The following is a 15,344-nucleotide window of genomic DNA, read 5'->3' as shown; positions in this document are numbered from 1 at the left end:
AAGTCCCAGACCCAGTGGCTTGAAAATCATGCTGGGTACATGTACATTTGTATCCAAAATCCCAACAGGAAAATGGAGAAGGGATTGAAACATGGCCATTCCACCTGGGAGGTGATTTCTCACTTTCTTTCTCTCTGTCTCTTTGCTCTCTGGTTAGCACCTTTTAGGGCAGGAGGAACTAAAATACTAAAATATAAAAAACCACTATCCATGGATGCTACAGTCTTACAAAGTAGGCCCTCCCAACAAAGATGTCCCTCACCAGCATAGCTATAAAACCAGTTCACAACTATCTGAGTCTGTAATGTATTTCCATTTTCAATATAAACAGAGAATTTTTAGTTCAGGTTTAATATCTTTTGAGTCTTCCAGGAATACAAGTAGAATACAAATCGAAGGAAGCCTACTGAGTAGGGATGATGAGCGAATATCCCAGGGCAGACTGCTTCAATTTTCATCCCCACTAGGCTGTCATTGCCATGTACCCGTGGGTAACTTGGTCCTATGTACAATGGGAATCCCAGCAGCACTCACCTCGCCAAGATGTCCAGTGGGCGCTGAGAATGACACCAGACACACGGGAAGCCCCACACGAGTGAGGTTATTCTGGAAGTCTGTGTTGCTAGCACTTGACCAGGAATTGGCCACTTTGTAGAAATTACTTACACTGCTGACACCACTCCTGTTCCTGGTATTGAAATGCCAACATAGCAGGTCTGCATTTACAGCTACTGCGCTGGTGCTGACAGCATGTACACGCACATGCACACGCACACACAGTACGCACCTTGTTTCATCATGCCTTCGCATCTTATAATAATCATGCCAGAGCACTTATGTATACAAACAATCACTTCATTACCTTATATTTTAGTTAGGACATTATATTGATGTGCTTAGAAGGTAGTTATATCCCCTTTTAATTTCAGTTCGGAATAATAAAGGGGTGTGCTTTTATATATGAAAGCAAATTTTATCATCCATGGTTCTCATTTGATGATTGTAAAATGACTTTATAAAACATTTATTATAAAAAGGGATGGACGTTATGGGAGTCCAGCAGGGTTAAAAGACCACTGTTTTGAAATAGTATGTGAAGAAGTGTCATCCTACATTTTCATATGTTAACGCATGTTCATCCTTAAACCTGGGTTACTAGTATGTCAAGCAGTTTCCATTAACTTCTAAAAAATTCATATGAAACTATTGCTTATACATTTCAATAGTAGAGGTACATAAATCATTTTTAGCAGCATAACATTTTTCAAACATGATTCAAGAAATCCCCCCCCAAATAAAAATACAAGTAAACAAAGCTGCAGAGGCTGATCGAAGATAGAAAATGCCAAGACTGGCTCTGAGATTCCCCAGGGCTTGTGGGAGCAGAGTATGGAAAGTACCAGTCTGGTGCAGTGACATACGCTGGGCTCTGCTGAGAGTTAACACTGACTTCTTTTTATTTTATTTCTTTTCCTTCAGGTTTTTGCCATAGGCCATGTATACTTTCCAGAGAGAGACAGAGATATCCTCCATACTCCTCCTGGGATTTTGGACACACATGCACACACACACCCAGCATGAGTTTCAAGCTGTCAGGTCCGGGACTTGAACTGTGGTTAACCATGTGAGAGTCCAATGCCTTAACCAGTACACCACCTGCTGAGCCCCAAAGACTGACTTCTAAAAATTCATTTCAAGGTGGTCATTGAACTCACAAATAGCATTGTCTCCACAGAAAAAGGACTACCTTCCAAAGCTGTTTCATTCACTAAGTAGTGGAACTACAACACTGACAGTCTTCCCCTAAATCCAGGCAATGAGGTGGAGTGAGGTGTTACTGCCCCATCTCCTGGGCACACAGCCAGCTCAGGCTAACAGTGAAATAGCCAAGGGCTGGCTCTGCTGCCTTTAAATAGTCCCCTCCCACTCGCAGCCCCCCATGACTAGGCTCTGCCCTTTATAGTACGCCTAAGCACCCATTGAATCACACACTCCAAGACACCCTTGCCTCCCCCACGGAATACTTGGAATACTCGGATCTTCACTGCAGTTCCCTTACAGGCTGTCAGGAAAACAGCCTGACTGAAGTCAATCACACCATCGTGTGTGGCTATTAGTTCTTTGAATCCCCCAGGACATTTTAAACAGAAGATGCTCCTAACTTCAGCGTCTCTCTCGGTGGCTGACTACCTGGCAATTCAGCAAAGCAAATAGCATTGTGAGAAAGTCCGATTTCACGTAGGGTATACCAGTCCTGCTAGGAATATTCTTTAGCAAATTCCCCAACGATAATTTTACTTTATACATGCTCCTTCATTTCTCATCCATAAAACCCCAAATGCCTGAGAGGGTTTATTTTATTTTTCAACAACAGTGCTCACCAAACAGCCATGTCAACAGCCATGGTGGTCATTCATGAATTTGAAAACACCTCAAATGCTCTCAGTCATCAGTTTTCTGTATGACCCAGAACAGAAATATTTCAATTACATATTACTAAGAGTAAGAAAAATATACAACTATATTTAAAACACTTAAATTAACAAGATAGTATTTTTCCAAACTAACAAAATATCATACATTCAGTTTAAACAAGAGTCACTATCCAGACACACTTTTTCAAAATACCTGATGCTAGTTGAAAATGAGTGACCATGAGGTGTCTCAAGATATTTCTAATTAGCAAAATATGCACAGTTTTGAAGAAGTACACATTCTTTTCTGGAAGATAGACATTGAACAGTAAAAATGCAAATTGATGTATCTCATAAACCTAAATTGTTGCTTCACTTTTCGGAATGATACTTTGGCTTTGAGCAAATCTTACAGCTTCCTTCCCTTATAGACAACAATATATGACAACACCCCTCACAAATAACCATAAACTTTGTTTGTAATAAGCCCTATCAAAAAGGTGTTCATGTACTTCTGTGTTAACTGACCTATAGTGAGATTGTTATGAAAGTGGGGATTCACCAAGTGTAACAGACTTACACTTGAGAGCTTTGGACACTTGTCACGTGCTATTTCAAAGTCAAAGCTGCTACACTGACAAATATGGTAGCTTTAAAAATCAAACAAAAATGTTTTCTCCACTGGCTTTTTCAGGTAAGGAAGTTGCACCACCAACCAACACACCTGCATGACAACAGCCCCTGATTTTAGTCCCCCCTTTCAAAGACGAAAAAGGCAAACAATGCCGCCAGTTCCTCATAATGACCGCATTCTGGCCAGGACTCTTACTGACAGAGCAGGTCTCCATGTTCTGACTGGAGAGGAAGACAATCAGATACCCATGGCCTACCCCTCTCTCCATGAGCCAGCATCTAGGATGCTCCAGAGTTGTTCCATCCACTTACTTCAGGATTCCAAGAGGGGTAGCATACAACTTTCCAAGAAAGAAAAAGAGAAAAGAAAAACGTGACCTAAGGTCACCACATAACACTGTGGGTGAAATCGGAGCGATGTCCACTGAAGGAGGAGGAAGGCACTTGGCGGGAGGAGCGGGCAGGGGATGGAGGCGCTCTCAGTGAGTCAAAAGTTTCAGGCGGGTAAACCAGCTGACCAGGAGGGAGGGCTCTGTGGAGGAGGCCTTCGTGGTTGACGAGACAGATTTCTTTTTGGTCCCTTCCTCCTGGAATGGAATCGTGGCACTGCTGTGGAGATCCGAGTTGATGTAGCACCTGCTCCCCCGGATGTAGTCTGCACCTCGGACCAAGTGCCGCTCAGTGGTGGGTCTGGAGAACCGGTACTGGGGAGAGGGGCTCTCTTCAATGATGGGAGGGATCCGTTCATTACTGAAATACCGGCAAAGGGCGTCTTCCCCTGTTTTCAGACAAAGTCCGTAAGTCGGTTAAGATAACCCACTGCGCCTGCCCCACTCCTGAGGCCACTGTGAAAGTCGCACACGCCCTGCTTTCCTCCCTGCACCTGCTCCAAGGTCTTGCATGTGGCAGGTCCACTTCACAGGTATTTAGAAAACAGAACTGGAAGAGGCCCGTCCTGCTTTTGGCTGCCTTAACACCTCAGAATAATGGACAACAGAGCAGAATCAGGGAGCCTGCACTTCCTAACCAGTGGGAGACTTTCCACAATTTCCCTTACTGACAAAAAACAAAGAAAGTTGTATGCTTTGGATTAAGATAGTCACTCCTTCCCCACCTGTCTTCGCTCAATGCCCTCCATATGAGGCAGGATGTTCAGAGTTCTCCTCCTGCAGCACCCTGTCAGGAGCAATTTGGGGGGTAGAGGTGCTTTGGGTGGTCACCCTGAATGAAGGACAGGGACGATTTGCCTTTAATGGGAGGTAGTCAAAGATTTTAATGTCCTGCAATGCTTTCCACATTCCTGAATAAGGAAGAATGATCCTGCCCTAAATACTGTAGGCTTTCTGGGAGTGAGGTGGGAGGCGGGGAAACTTTAAAATGTAGGACACTTTGACAACATGTAGCATTCTTTTGACCCAAAAATTCCACTCCCCAAAATATTCAAAAGATGCTTACTGAAACATTTATAATTGGAGAAAAATAGAAATAACCTAAATTTCCAGCAGTAGCACACTGAATAAGTAGGTGCTACAGTCCTAAGATGGAATACTAATGAATTTATAAAAAATGTATGTTCTACATAGGAGTCACTTTACACAGTATTATGGAACATCTTTATTTTTTTACATTTTCACATTTTTCTAAGTATATAATATGTAAATATACGGAGAACTGGAGTACACACCATGGTTATTTCTAGGTTAGAGTAGCAGGTTCCAGCTTAGTTTTATGTTCCTCATGCTTTCTAGATGCTTCTCCAATGTACCTGTTTTGTTTTTGTAATCAAAGGGGAAAAGTCACTTTTAAAAAGTGCCCAGTGTCAGGGCCAGCAGGTGACATAGTGGTTAAGGTACTGGACTCCCACATGGTGAACTCAAGTCCCAGACATGGGGGCTTGATTTATCACTTTCTTTCTCTTTCTGGTCAAATTAAAAGTAATAGTAATAATAATAAATAAAATTGTTCTTTTTTAAAAAAAAAATGTTCAGTGACAAAAGATATACATCGTACAAACCTATTTATGTGAGGTGTCCAGAACAGGCAAACCCATAAACACGAAGTAGGTTAATTACTGTCCAGGTCTGGGGAAGGATGAAATTGGGAGTGACTGTGGACAGGTATAGGGTTTCTTTTTGAGGTGACAGAAGGGTTGTGGAACTGACAGATGCACAGTTCTGTGAATGTAAGTAATCCCATTTCATCTTATGCCTTAAGAGGGTAAGTTCTGTGCTATCTATGTTACGTGTCCATGAAGCTGTTATGTTAAAAATAAAAGTGAGATCCTTTCATTCTGAAACAATCATTCAAGAAAAATGGAGAAGGAAGAACAGGGGGAAGATAAGTAATTTTCCATTTCTCAATTTCACACTCCCCGATATCCCTATTCCATCTCTCTATAGACTAAGAGAAATGAAAAACTAAATCCAGCCTCCTAAGCATGGCAATAAAGATGTTCCCGTTTCTAAATCTAAACAAAAGCCAAACCTGCCACCTGCTGACTGCTCCACGGACTTTCACACTGGAACGGCTGATGCCTTGTCCTTTTTCATTTTAGCCTAAACCAGGTGATCCTGGTACTTGGATGAACAAACTTGACTAGGTCCCTCATAGAAGTCAAGAGTTGACACCTTAACTACCTGAAGTCTTTAACTGTCTTCCTTTTGCTGTTTAAAGCCTATTATACTGTAACTCTTCAGCAGTTCGTTTCAGCATTGCACAAGCATGTTATAATATCCTGCCAGTGATGACAGTCAAATGTAATCTGGCAGAAAATAAGAATTTTTAAAACACTTCCTTCAATGCCACTGTAATAACTAATAATGTTGATCATGGAGTGAATTGAACTTCTTTTACAAACTTAATAACTCTCCAACAAGAAGGATTTGAGCAGAAAAAAAAATCCATATTTGTTCATCAAAAATATACAATAACAGTAGTCCCAACATTTAGGATTAGACAGATGAAGAATTTATTTCCACTTGTTCAAAAATGAGACTACTAAGGTCCACAGCCATTTTCAAACACACAATGCTAAATAGAAGATTTATGATCACTAACTGAAATTATGTAACTTTGCCATTCTAGAAATAAATAGAATCTTAGAGGGGAAAAGGAAGCAAAGCATTAATGGCACAAAGAGGTGTGGTATTATCTGTTGAAGATATTTCGTAGTTTTATCAACAGTACTAGGGAGAAATGTTCACCTGTTGAAATATTCATTTTGTAAGACAAATAATAATGTGATTGAATGTATTGGAAGAAAATGAAATGAAAATAAATAATAAATAAATAAATAGAATCTTAGAGCTCTTTAACAGTTCTGATTTTATAGATGGGAGCATGGGACTCACTCAGAAGGTAGTACTCTCGTGTAGTTATAACTCATTCAGGCACACAGCTAAAGCTGGGACCTAGGTCTTGGACACTCTTTGGTGGCTTTTGGTTTGTTTAGGTTATACATACCTTTCCTCCCATGACCTCGAGGTCTGGCAAAAGGGTCCACGATCCCCATCCAGTTCCCATCAGCAGGCATGGACAAAGGCCTGGGTTTGCCTTCAGAGAAAATAAAAGGATGGTGACAAGGCTGACAAGCTTGGTGACTTGAGAGAATCACTGCCTTCATTTTTAAGTTAGACCCTGCAGTATCACAGCCACTTCAGCAGAAGCAATTACCAAATTTTAAACTAAGTCGTGTATATTAAAGTACCGTATTTCCATAGCAAACAGACTCTGTGGAACCGGTGACTTTTCAGAGCAAAGCAATTTCCAAGTTGAAATCCAGGTTCTGAAAGTTAAACCTGTAACATGAGCTCGCCCAGCTGGGCTTCGATGCCAAGCAGAGTGATGACGCAACAAGGCTTCACTTTAAAGAGAGGAATAAAGGTCTCATACTTAGAATATCATTGAAGTGTATGTTTTCCTCTTGCGTGGAAAGTTTGCCAAATCCATCCAACAGCTCCAAATAAGGAAGGGGGAGGGCAGGAGAAGTCAAAACAAACAGCAGAACAAAACGAACTCTTGGAAACTCACCATACGATGGTGTTTTCTCTCTCATTTTTGTGGGCAGAACACTGGTTTCCACCGAATACCCAGGCAATTGATAAGAATCAACCATGGTAGATCTTCGCCTTCGGCTCTCCTGGTCCAGGAAGGAGTTTGGGGACTCTGAACCCTTAGCACCAGGCAGTGGTTGTTTACACTTACTGAATCCTCCATAAACGAAACTCCCATTCTCATCCCTGGAAGATAAATGTACGATAAGTAAGTTGCTTACAAGGATTTGTACAGAAGAATTATTAGAATCATGTTACCTCCAGCACACAGAGAAACACAAATTCTCCTAAACCGGAAGAAAATGCAATTACTTTTTCAACCTCACTTGCTCCTCAAACATATACACATTCTCTTAAATAAGAGTAAACGTACGGCCAGCAGGTGGTGTGGAGGTTAAAGGCACTGGATCTCATATGACTGACTATACAGTTTGAGTCCCAGACCCAGTGGCTTGAAAACCATGCCAGCCACGTGTGCCCAAGATCCCAAGAGGAGAATAAGGAGAAAGGATTGCAGCATAGCCATTCTCCCCATCCCCAGAGGATGGGGTTATTTCTCACTTTTTCTCTCTCTGTGGCAAGTGCATACACCCTGTAGCTAAAGAGAGAGAGAATAAATGTGGTTTTTTGATCCATATGTGTTTAAATGGTACAAATATACCTTTAAAAAGATAGCTTTATGTTTTCTGTGCTTCTATCCTGTAGCTGAATCTCCTATGTACCCCAGGAATCACAAGTTAAGGTATGATCTATTAAACCATTTTTCGTATGCCAAGAGCAATATCTTTGCCAAGATCCAACAAAGAAGACTCTTAATGTGTAATAAAATTGTTAGATTTGAAAATTAGGTTGAAAAATACAAAGGGGCCTTTATAGTCACCAATGGAGAATGACTATTTTCAACTCCAAGCACGGAATCCGGCAAAAGTTGGCCCACCAGTTCCACCCTAATTCTAACGAAACATCAGCGTGAGATAAACACTAAAATTCATTTCAGTCATGTGTCAGTTAACACTGGCTAAATTTTTGCATTTAGCGAATTCTATTGAGTCATTGGAAAAGTCATGACATATTGTTCTGTGTTTTTCTATGCAAAAATGTGTCATAACTTTTCTGACAACCCAATATTAGGCTCTCGGCACAAAAACTGATAGACCGAAAGCAGAATCAGCCAAGTCCCAAAGACTTATGAGCTGCAGTGTCCTCAGGTGATGCTGCTGCCCTCAAACTCTCCTGCCTCGGAAGCCATCTCTCTGCACACCTTTAAAACTGGTATGTAACTCCCTTCCCACACAAAGCCTTCATGCCCTTTCTATTGCTTCACTGTAACTAGATGCTTCTCCAATGTACCTGTTTTGTTTTTGTAATCAAAGGGGAAAAGTCACTTTTAAAAAGTGCCCAGTGTCAGGGCCAGCAGGTGACATAGTGGTTAAGGTACTGGACTCCCACATGGTGAACTCAAGTCCCAGACATGGGGGCTTGATTTATCACTTTCTTTCTCTTTCTGGTCAAATTAAAAGTAATAGTAATAATAATAAATAAAATTGTTCTTTTTTAAAAAAAAAATGTTCAGTGACAAAAGATATACATCGTACAAACCTATTTATGTGAGGTGTCCAGAACAGGCAAACCCATAAACACGAAGTAGGTTAATTACTGTCCAGGTCTGGGGAAGGATGAAATTGGGAGTGACTGTGGACAGGTATAGGGTTTCTTTTTGAGGTGACAGAAGGGTTGTGGAACTGACAGATGCACAGTTCTGTGAATGTAAGTAATCCCATTTCATCTTATGCCTTAAGAGGGTAAGTTCTGTGCTATCTATGTTACGTGTCCATGAAGCTGTTATGTTAAAAATAAAAGTGAGATCCTTTCATTCTGAAACAATCATTCAAGAAAAATGGAGAAGGAAGAACAGGGGGAAGATAAGTAATTTTCCATTTCTCAATTTCACACTCCCCGATATCCCTATTCCATCTCTCTATAGACTAAGAGAAATGAAAAACTAAATCCAGCCTCCTAAGCATGGCAATAAAGATGTTCCCGTTTCTAAATCTAAACAAAAGCCAAACCTGCCACCTGCTGACTGCTCCACGGACTTTCACACTGGAACGGCTGATGCCTTGTCCTTTTTCATTTTAGCCTAAACCAGGTGATCCTGGTACTTGGATGAACAAACTTGACTAGGTCCCTCATAGAAGTCAAGAGTTGACACCTTAACTACCTGAAGTCTTTAACTGTCTTCCTTTTGCTGTTTAAAGCCTATTATACTGTAACTCTTCAGCAGTTCGTTTCAGCATTGCACAAGCATGTTATAATATCCTGCCAGTGATGACAGTCAAATGTAATCTGGCAGAAAATAAGAATTTTTAAAACACTTCCTTCAATGCCACTGTAATAACTAATAATGTTGATCATGGAGTGAATTGAACTTCTTTTACAAACTTAATAACTCTCCAACAAGAAGGATTTGAGCAGAAAAAAAAATCCATATTTGTTCATCAAAAATATACAATAACAGTAGTCCCAACATTTAGGATTAGATAGATGAAGAATTTATTTCCACTTGTTCAAAAATGAGACTACTAAGGTCCACAGCCATTTTCAAACACACAATGCTAAATAGAAGATTTATGATCACTAACTGAGATTATGTAACTTTGCCATTCTAGAAATAAATAGAATCTTAGAGGGGAAAAGGAAGCAAAGCATTAATGGCACAAAGAGGTGTGGTATTATCTGTTGAAGATATTTCGTAGTTTTATCAACAGTACTAGGGAGAAATGTTCACCTGTTGAAATATTCATTTTGTAAGACAAATAATAATGTGATTGAATGTATTGGAAGAAAATGAAATGAAAATAAATAATAAATAAATAAATAGAATCTTAGAGCTCTTTAACAGTTCTGATTTTATAGATGGGAGCATGGGACTCACTCAGAAGGTAGTACTCTCGTGTAGTTATAACTCATTCAGGCACACAGCTAAAGCTGGGACCTAGGTCTTGGACACTCTTTGGTGGCTTTTGGTTTGTTTAGGTTATACATACCTTTCCTCCCATGACCTCGAGGTCTGGCAAAAGGGTCCACGATCCCCATCCAGTTCCCATCAGCAGGCATGGACAAAGGCCTGGGTTTGCCTTCAGAGAAAATAAAAGGATGGTGACAAGGCTGACAAGCTTGGTGACTTGAGAGAATCACTGCCTTCATTTTTAAGTTAGACCCTGCAGTATCACAGCCACTTCAGCAGAAGCAATTACCAAATTTTAAACTAAGTCGTGTATATTAAAGTACCGTATTTCCATAGCAAACAGACTCTGTGGAACCGGTGACTTTTCAGAGCAAAGCAATTTCCAAGTTGAAATCCAGGTTCTGAAAGTTAAACCTGTAACATGAGCTCGCCCAGCTGGGCTTCGATGCCAAGCAGAGTGATGACGCAACAAGGCTTCACTTTAAAGAGAGGAATAAAGGTCTCATACTTAGAATATCATTGAAGTGTATGTTTTCCTCTTGCGTGGAAAGTTTGCCAAATCCATCCAACAGCTCCAAATAAGGAAGGGGGAGGGCAGGAGAAGTCAAAACAAACAGCAGAACAAAACGAACTCTTGGAAACTCACCATACGATGGTGTTTTCTCTCTCATTTTTGTGGGCAGAACACTGGTTTCCACCGAATACCCAGGCAATTGATAAGAATCAACCATGGTAGATCTTCGCCTTCGGCTCTCCTGGTCCAGGAAGGAGTTTGGGGACTCTGAACCCTTAGCACCAGGCAGTGGTTGTTTACACTTACTGAATCCTCCATAAACGAAACTCCCATTCTCATCCCTGGAAGATAAATGTACGATAAGTAAGTTGCTTACAAGGATTTGTACAGAAGAATTATTAGAATCATGTTACCTCCAGCACACAGAGAAACACAAATTCTCCTAAACCGGAAGAAAATGCAATTACTTTTTCAACCTCACTTGCTCCTCAAACATATACACATTCTCTTAAATAAGAGTAAACGTACGGCCAGCAGGTGGTGTGGAGGTTAAAGGCACTGGATCTCATATGACTGACTATACAGTTTGAGTCCCAGACCCAGTGGCTTGAAAACCATGCCAGCCACGTGTGCCCAAGATCCCAAGAGGAGAATAAGGAGAAAGGATTGCAGCATAGCCATTCTCCCCATCCCCAGAGGATGGGGTTATTTCTCACTTTTTCTCTCTCTGTGGCAAGTGCATACACCCTGTAGCTAAAGAGAGAGAGAATAAATGTGGTTTTTTGATCCATATGTGTTTAAATGGTACAAATATACCTTTAAAAAGATAGCTTTATGTTTTCTGTGCTTCTATCCTGTAGCTGAATCTCCTATGTACCCCAGGAATCACAAGTTAAGGTATGATCTATTAAACCATTTTTCGTATGCCAAGAGCAATATCTTTGCCAAGATCCAACAAAGAAGACTCTTAATGTGTAATAAAATTGTTAGATTTGAAAATTAGGTTGAAAAATACAAAGGGGCCTTTATAGTCACCAATGGAGAATGACTATTTTCAACTCCAAGCACGGAATCCGGCAAAAGTTGGCCCACCAGTTCCACCCTAATTCTAACGAAACATCAGCGTGAGATAAACACTAAAATTCATTTCAGTCATGTGTCAGTTAACACTGGCTAAATTTTTGCATTTAGCGAATTCTATTGAGTCATTGGAAAAGTCATGACATATTGTTCCGTGTTTTTCTATGCAAAAATGTGTCATAACTTTTCTGACAACCCAATATTAGGCTCTCGGCACAAAAACTGATAGACCGAAAGCAGAATCAGCCAAGTCCCAAAGACTTATGAGCTGCAGTGTCCTCAGGTGATGCTGCTGCCCTCAAACTCTCCTGCCTCGGAAGCCAACTCTCTGCACACCTTTAAAACTGGTATGTAACTCCCTTCCCACACAAAGCCTTCATGCCCTTTCTATTGCTTCACTGTAACCATTTACGTTTTTTAATTCATCAGAAAAAAATACATCAGTAAGGGGTGTGTGCGTGTATGTGCTCAAGTGTACACACATCTTCCCTAAAGTAGATGAGGAGCCCCGTTCCCTTTCTCCTTCACTGTCCATGTCTTTATCTTGTCCCCATTCCTCTCCCGTCTCTGAGGCCCAGGCAAGATTCGGACTGTGACAGAGGATCTCCCTACAGATTCTGACAGGGTAATCCATGTATTGGTCATCAATGAAACTCCAAGTCCCCCATGAACACAGGAAAAGACTCCCTGTGGCTTTCGACACATTTAAGACCTGGTGAACCTGATGCCCCTGATCACTTAAGGTACATTTTTTACAAGCTGTCCTAAGTTGGGTATGCCAAGACTCAAGGAAGAGGGAAACACTATTAAACCTTCTTGGCACGCAGGGGGAAAAATACAATTGAAACAAATAACTCAGCCTCAAATAAAAAACAAATGAACAAAAAAACTCTAATATAAAATATCACCACAACCAATTCAGCCTGAACTCTACCTTCTGAAATATGATAGCGTAGTTATGTATCTCTCAATATATTCCTGAAGAGTTGAATAAGACACTGGTAGTCCTCTCAGGGCAAGGACAGGGCCTGCCCAGGGTCATACAGTGACCTAGGCCCAACACTCAGTAAACGTATGCAAGACAAATAGGTCAGATTTGCTAGTTTTATCAGCATATGTAAATATGTGAATTGATTTAAATAAGCCTAGACCACACCTAAATCATCCCCTATACATCATCCAGTATGACCACCCTCACTACACCATATGACATTTAAAATAGTTATTAAGAAAGTAACTATCAGGGCCAGTAGGCACCATAGTGGTTACGGCACTGGACTCCCACATGGCTGACCACAGTTCAAGTCCTGGACCTGGCAACTTAAAAAGTGGCCCCAGGTGCACATGTGTGTATGATGCCCAAAATTTTAGGAGGAGAAGGGACTGCATGTGGCCATTCCCCCAGCAGGTAATTTCTCACTTCCCTTCTCACTGTTTCTCCCTGTCTCTCTCTGGCAAGTGGATATGCCTTATGGTGAAAATCTTTTTTTAAAAAAAAAAGAATGCAGCTATCTGTAATGTATAATGCGCACACACACACACACAAATATGAAGAGGCTATACCTACTCTTGCATGGGTTTATTTAAGTCTTATGAAGAACACATCTGTTTCAGCAAAAATCAAGCTGTAACTTGATTTATTTCCTCCCCAAAGATGAATTTACCATGAAGTTAAGGACTCTAACTGCAAAGACCCTCTAAACAGCCCCTTCCAAGGACCCAGAAGAAGCATAGGCTTTTGTACACTTTCCAAAAGTCAGATATTTCTGTATTCTTCTTCTTCTTCTTTTTTTTTTTTTTTAAGAGAGAGATTTTTGTTGTAGGGAGCATGCACTTGGCAGAGAGACATAGCCATGTCACAATCCCTTTTCTTCCATTCTCCACTCAGGATTTTGGGCACACATACCCACCATGAGTTTTAAGCCTCTGGGTCTGGGACTCGAACTGCAGTTAACTACATGGGAGTCCTGCAATGTAACCATTACACCATCTGCTGGTCCTTATTTCTGTATTCTTTTCTTAAAGGGGCTTCTTCCCACCAAAGTGTATAATGCCAAGCCCCACAAAACCTAGATTCACCCCTAAACTTCCTCTGAAGTAAGACTAATCACACTTTTGAACAGCAGTTCCAAGTTTCAGCCTGCCATTCTATAGTTCAGCAACTTCCTCTCACTAGATCCACATGGTCTTTATGAGGAGTCCTCATGAGGAATCCACATGAACCAGAGACAAGAACACCCAGGAGATGGATGTTAACATACCGGGGAGAGTAGGGAACAGCCGGCGGAGGAGGAATGTACAGGTCCAGGATGGCTGGCTTCTCCTTCTTCAGCGAGGTATCCATGGTGCTTTCAGGAGACTGAGTGGTCGTGGGAGGAGGTGAGGTCTGAAACGAGAGCAGCAGAGCAGTGCACAAGAGCGGAAGTCAACTGGAGATAGTTCCCGGCATGCCTTTCCTCACACACACACACCAACTCCAGCCCTGTGTGTGAGAAGAGACCAAGGCTGTCCATGTGTTTACAGCAATTAGCAATATTCAACTTCGATGTTTCTTTGAAACTCTTAGAATTAGCTGAAGTTTTTGAAGGACAAGGTACCTAGGGAGAAGGCGGCTCGGGAGCCAATGCCAGGTTATAATTCTAGCTCCAAACAAAGCACTGAGTCATCTGTGTCTCAGTTTCCTCCTCTGGCAGTACTGCTCACACAGAGTGGCAGTGAGGACTAAGTGAGTTAGTTCATGAAAATCACTAGCAGCACTGCTATTGACCAGGAGTGTGGACTTGGGACTCTGGCTATCTGGTGAGACCTGGCTCTACTTATCAGCTGTGTCTCACTGAGAAAATCTCGCCTTCTCCATGCTTCATTAACAGAAGGGAAATGAATGGGAACAAGAATAGTTCTAACAAGGGGTAGCTGTGACAAACAGGTGAGACACAGGTAACAGGCTTAAGGCACTGCTTGTCACATAGCAAGTGCACAGCCTTCTAGGGTTTGATTTATACACGTATACACACACACACACACACACACGCACACACACACACACACGCATATTCATACATAAGCGTTAACTGAGAGGGACCGGCCGGTGGTAACTGAGAGGGACCGGCAGGTGGTGTGATGGTTAAGGGTGGACTCCCACATGGCTGACTGTGGTTCAAGTTCCAGCTCTGGAGGCCTGCTTTCTCACTTACTTTCTCTCTCTCTCTCTCTCTCTCTCTCTCTCTCTCTCTTTCTCTTTCCCACTGTTTCTTTCTGGTCAAATTGAATAAGTAAATAAATAAAGTTAAATCATTCTTTTTTTAAAAAAAAGTTAACCAAGAAAATGGAAAATCCACACAGCTCAATTTTAATTATCTTATTGATTTAGAAGGATTTGTTTTGTTTTGTTTTTAGATTTTTTTTTTTACATAGGGTGTGTGCACTGAACAGAGAGAGACAGAGAGAGAGAGAAAAAGTGAGAAATCCACCCCCACCCCCGAGATGACTTTGTTGCAATCCCTCCTCTTCCATTCTCCTCTCAGGATTTTGGTCAAATACATACTTGTGCCTGGTGTGTTTTTAGGCCACTGGATCTGGGACTTAAACAGCAGAGTCAGTCATGTGGGATTCAGCACTTTAACCACCATGCCACCTGCTGGTGCTTGAAAGATCTATTTTTTTTTAATCCTGTGTGAGACCTT

At 41.3% G+C, this 15,344-nt stretch overlaps 1 protein-coding gene across 3 annotated transcripts in view; it reads right to left on the bottom strand.

The window, feature by feature from the left end:
• Positions 1-2,339: 2,339 nt before the first annotated feature.
• Positions 2,340-15,344, bottom strand: part of CNKSR3 (CNKSR family member 3) — a 101,235-nt gene continuing 88,230 nt past the window's right edge. For 2 of the 3 annotated variants that reach the window (XM_006139986.3, XM_027769816.1), the window contains exons 10-13: positions 13,923-14,047; positions 10,714-10,922; positions 10,147-10,236; positions 2,340-3,825 (exon numbers count right to left, since the gene is read on the bottom strand). In XM_006139986.3, coding sequence (XP_006140048.1) covers positions 3,527-3,825; positions 10,147-10,236; positions 10,714-10,922; positions 13,923-14,047 — 723 coding nt within the window. In that variant the 3' untranslated portion in view covers positions 2,340-3,526. The remainder of the gene's footprint in view (positions 3,826-10,146; positions 10,237-10,713; positions 10,923-13,922; positions 14,048-15,344) is intronic. The other variant, XM_027769822.1, reaches the window with a different exon arrangement.

The sequence above is a fragment of the Tupaia chinensis genome, unplaced genomic scaffold (assembly GCF_000334495.1).
Source record: "Tupaia chinensis unplaced genomic scaffold, TupChi_1.0 Scaffold000014_1, whole genome shotgun sequence".
Taxonomy (NCBI): Eukaryota; Metazoa; Chordata; class Mammalia; order Scandentia; family Tupaiidae; genus Tupaia; species Tupaia belangeri.
Note: the sequence above shows the minus strand (reverse complement) of the source record. Positions and strands in the feature narration are given on the sequence as shown.